At 42.8% G+C, this 5024-nt stretch overlaps 1 protein-coding gene across 1 annotated transcript in view; it reads left to right on the top strand.

The window, feature by feature from the left end:
- Positions 1-5024, top strand: part of LOC101853736 (vacuolar protein sorting-associated protein 13B) — a gene marked incomplete in the record, with an annotated part of 129782 nt that overhangs the window by 50262 nt on the left and 74496 nt on the right. Inside the window, 2 exon segments of the mRNA XM_035972650.1 lie at positions 432-1052; positions 2741-3013. Coding sequence (XP_035828543.1) covers positions 432-1052; positions 2741-3013 — 894 coding nt within the window.

Genomic DNA, 5024 nt, shown 5'->3' with positions numbered 1-5024 from the left:
ACACACGCACACACACAGCCCTACACCATTACCTCTTTCCTGAGCCCACTTCTTAAAGTGTTAAAAAGGTACCAGAGAAAAGAAAAAGTAAAGTAAAAAGGAACCCTACTTTTCTTTTTGTTTGTGTTTCCTTCCCCACTTGAAACTCGTGGGTGGTTGGCAGGTGCTCTGGTGTGGTTTGCTCCTTCTTTCCTATCAACATGGCGCTCATATGACCTTATGCAGTTGCGAGCGCCGTAAAACCCTCTACTATAAAAAAATAAATAAAACATCTATCGTTCTTATCTCTCCTCCCTCTTTTTTGTGTTTGCTACTCTCTTGCAACACCTCTAATCTTCGGCACTTATGTGACCTTATTGTGTTGCAAGTGCCGTAAAACTCTTACAAAAACTAAAGACTTGACTCATTTTTCTTTTGGTTCTTGTTTCCAGCCACAGTCTAAACTGGTGTGTGGTTTCACCACGGAGCTGAACCTGACCTCCGACCTTGACCTGTACCTGAGCACGAGTCAGGTGAAGCTGCTGAGCCAGGCAGTGTCGCAGTTTGTCCCGTCCGGGGGTCACCACACCGCCACAGGGCCACCCGCCAACCGCCCTACCCCCACATCCAACTCATCAGGCGATTTGTCTGCGACGACCTCCTACTTTAACCCTGTGGGTGGTGGTGGTGTGCGGCCGGAGATGAAAGGTCAGGTGGGGGTCGGGCTGACCGGCGGTAGAGAGTTCCCGACTCCCCCGCTGACCGGCGGGGTGGACAGTGGGGTGGAGAGTGAGGTGTCGGTGCGTACGACGGACAGACAGCGGACCCACGGTGGTGCTGCGATGGATAGACAGCGGTCTCACGGCGGTGCTATGATGGACAGACAGCGGTCTCATGGCGGCGCCCCGAGGTGGGAGAGAGGTGGCGCGGGGTTCGCGGTTTGTGCTGGCGGCAAGGAAGGATTGACGTCTGCTGTAGATGACGGAGCTACCGGTGATGGGTGGGCGGGTTTACCTCCCCTTGACGTGCTGCTGACTGCTGGTCGCATCTCTTGTACTGTCTATACACACAAGGTGAGGAGGGTTGAGGGGAGGGGTGGGTAGAGAAAGAAAAGGTGAGGGGGTGGGGGGTAGGAAGGGAGGAGGGAAAAGGGGGGGACTAGAGAATGTTTGTGAGTGTTCCAATCTATGTTATGCTGATATATAGTGTACAACACATAGGGCTTGCTGTTGTGTGGGGATATGGGCTGTACAAATGCTGTTTGTGTGTACTGGTGTAATCAGGTGCTCGTCAAAACCAACATTTTTCCGCATTTTGGTCAATTTTTGTTGAGTTTCTTTTTGCCTCAAAAGTTTTTATGTCCATTTAACTAGACACCTCTGAGTGGATTTTACAGAAAAGCGTTGATAAAAAGCACTGAAAAAAAAAGTTTGTAGTTGCCAAAAACACTAAAGCTTTGGTGGTCAATTTCTCACAAATTTCTCCTCTGATACCACGAGATCACCCCCTTCAATCAGTAATATCTCTACTTCTACTAAAGATAATTGGGTATTGTTTTCATCAGAAGCATAACTCCTTATGCATTATGAAACGCCGTCTTGATAGTTAATCCTTATTCATAGTACTGTTATGTTCATTATGTGATGTTTGCATTGTCATTGATTGTACTACGGTAGTATGTTCATTATGTGATGTTTGTATTGTCACTGATTGTACTGTGGTAGTATGATTGTCTGCTAATGTGTTAGCGTTAACCCCCCGGGGCGGTGCCACTGACTGAAGTGTCTTAAGGCCATTCCCAAAGGGGGGACATTTCTCGTTCAAGCATAGTAGAATTGTAAATGGGCTGACTCATGTCACGCTCATAACTGTGCCTGATCTACGACAGGGAACTGCTGCTTTTTCTTTCCTGTTCCTTACTATTATCATTTTCCTCTACTTCTTTTGTATGTTTGTCACTCTTTTGTGACCTGCTATTTCCGGGGTGCCTTGATAATCAAAACAGACCTTCTGCTGTTGAAGCTAGAGAGGCGAGCAGTCAAAGTCTGATTCCCTGTAAAGACTTCTCTGTTGACATCCACCCCTTGGCGCTCATATGACCTTATGCAGTTGCGAGCGCCGTAAAACCCTCTACCCTAAAAAATAATGTTAGCGTTAATCTAAAGAGTGTGTTTGTGTAGAGAGGAAGGTATCGTAAAGCGCCTAGAACTGGATTGTACGGGAGTGGATGCTATAGAAATTTTCGGAATTATTTTTATTATTATTGTTTTTGTATGTCCAAAAACTGAGGAACACCTGATTCCACCATGTCGTGACTCATTTACTATTTATTGTCTATTGCTATTATTGTTCGTTTTCCGTTATTACTTTGTATTATTGTTGTTATTATTTTCATTTTTCTTCTTCATCTTTATTATTGTATTATCACTGTTATATTATTGATTTTTTATTATTATTAATTGTTTATATTATTATCATTATTATTAATGTGTTTATATTATTAGCATTATTATTATTTTTGTTGTTGTTTGTCATTATTTAAAACATTATTATTGTTATTATTATTATTGTAATAGTAATAATAATTATTATTAAGCATTATTATTAATTATTTTTTAAAACATCTATTCTTCTTTGTCTCCTAGATTCTGTCAGAGACCACCACCCTAGAAATGCCACTGTTATCATTATCTTTTCTTATCATTTATTATTATCATTATTATCATCATTTAATCATTATCTATTGTACTTTTTCCTGTAGATTCTGTCGGAGACCATCACTCAAGAAATGCCACTGTTCCGAGAGTGTGGCAAATACCGGCGACCTTCAGCTCAGAGCGAGGGCGGAGGTCACACACGAGTGGCCCCAATGTCGGACAACCTCGGAGCTGTCCTCAGCGTGACCCCGCCACAGGGCAGCGGGTCTCGGCGGGGCGGTAGGGAGGCGGACGAGGAGGGTGGGGGGACGGAGGAGGAGGAGGAAGAGGGTTCGGATCCCAGTGAAGAACCATTCACTACGTTCAACTTTATGAAGGTTTGTACGCTGTGTTGTTTGTTGGTGGTAGGGGAGGGAGAGGGAGAGGGAGAGAGAGAGAGAGAGAGAGAGAGAGAGAGAGAGGGGGGTAGGGGGGTAGGTGGAGATAAACTGAAAACAAAAGTCGAAGAATGGAAGTATTACATAGAAGAGAGTTAGGCTGCCGGACCCGTAATCATGAGGTTGCGGGTTCGGGGGTCCGAGCCTCAGCTGGGCCCAACGTTGTTTCCTTGGGTAAGGTATTTGACACGAATTTCCTGTTTGGCTTGGTCCTTTCGAAGATGGACGTCACACTCGTCTTATTTTTAGTAAGAGTTTTACGGCCCTTAATTGCAACGCAATTAGGTAATACACGTGCCGAAGATTTAAGGTGTTACAAGAGAGTAACAAGCATTAAAAAGGGAGGAGAGATCAGGACGTCACTGAGGTTCAGTCTCTTAAAAAAGGCAGTTGTGTTAAACATATATACCATTTCACGATTTCATTATAGAGACACACGACACAGGCAGAAAAATAGTCAATTCCATCTACAGGGAGATCTTTAAAAACTTTGCAACTTTTTTGTAAACATTTTCCTCCACACTGGCGCTTGGTGTCTTTCAAATTTGAACAAAATATTTGGCAGTCAAAAGGAATTTGTCTGGTATTCATTTTAGACAGTTCCACAGAACAGTTTTTTTTCTCCGAATAACGCAAAAGAAAACAAACCCATTTTTGCCTTGTTCCCATTTGTGCAACATGACGCACCAGATCGCAACGATCGCGCCATATATTGTGGGCTACAGCAGTCTAACAAGTCAACACAAGTTTGCAGATATTGTTTTTTCTCAAGATTCCTTTGCCTGCTGAGATCATAGTAAAGTTTAGTTAAAAGCAGTGACCTTTTTTTTGTCTCCAGCTCACCATCCCCAACATTTCGTAAGTTGTCGCACAAGGTACGGAAAGCTAAAGAGCCCTCAAGGCCTTTGATGCCATGGGAACAGTTGTTTCGGCAGTTTGAGTCTTCAGAGATTCAGAATTTAAATTTTCTAGACAAAACGACCACTACAGGTCGAAAACGCACCGTTCTCACCCCTTTAAATGTCACCAGGATACAAAATTCAGTTGTCGAGTCCCATGAGACGTCTGTCCACTGACTATGTCTGCGGCTAGGACTTTCCTGCACCTCAACGGTCCGCTTTCTCATAGGTTCACCAATGACAGTATCATTTTCATCTGCATGAGGTTGACACGGATCAGAGGATGGCAATGTGTTCATGGTTCTTCGGTCGACTTGAAAAGCGTGAGCATCTCCTCAATGACATCCACTGGTTCAGTGGCAGAACCCATTTTCACCTTTCAGGATATGTTAACTCCACAAATGCTGTCTGTTGAGCACCACACCCACTACCTATCATATCTAGAAGACACTTAGTACAGAAAAGTTTACTGTGCGTGGGGTTTTAGGCATTCATGGTTTGTTGGGTCCTTACTTTTGGCCACCATAAACGACGCGTCAAAAATGTTTCGAATCCAAAGGAGGGCATGCACTGGCTCTAAGGATTCTAGAATATCAATGTTAGTTTTTTGTTTGCTTGTTTGTTTTTAATTCTATAAGAGGAATGCACCATTATGTAAATGTAACAGGGATGGAAAAAAATTAAATGTTAAAAAGAAAACGAAGAAAAAAAACAACAATCGGTTCATGACGTTCCCTAAAAGATCTTTAATTGGAGCATTTTGCGTTTATGGAAGGCTTTCTTTAAGCCGTTCTCGTTTTCAAATAAGTTTTATCTTTATGAATTTAAAGTCGAACAAATCTCTTTCGAAAGAATAATCGCTGTTCCAAATTACAACATCCTAAAACTATTTTTATGCGAGATATTCAGATAAAAAAAAGTTGTAAAGTTTTTTTGGGCTTTTTTCCATCACCCTGTACTTGCATAATAAACGTCCGTCTTCTGTCTTGCGCAATCGGAAAGCACAGAAACAAAACAAAACTCGGAGATAATTTTTTTTTAATGGGGGGGGG

This window comes from Aplysia californica, unplaced genomic scaffold (genome assembly GCF_000002075.1).
Source record: "Aplysia californica isolate F4 #8 unplaced genomic scaffold, AplCal3.0 scaffold00778, whole genome shotgun sequence".
Classification (NCBI taxonomy): Eukaryota; Metazoa; Mollusca; class Gastropoda; order Aplysiida; family Aplysiidae; genus Aplysia; species Aplysia californica.
This window is presented reverse-complemented; position numbering and strand designations above follow the sequence as displayed.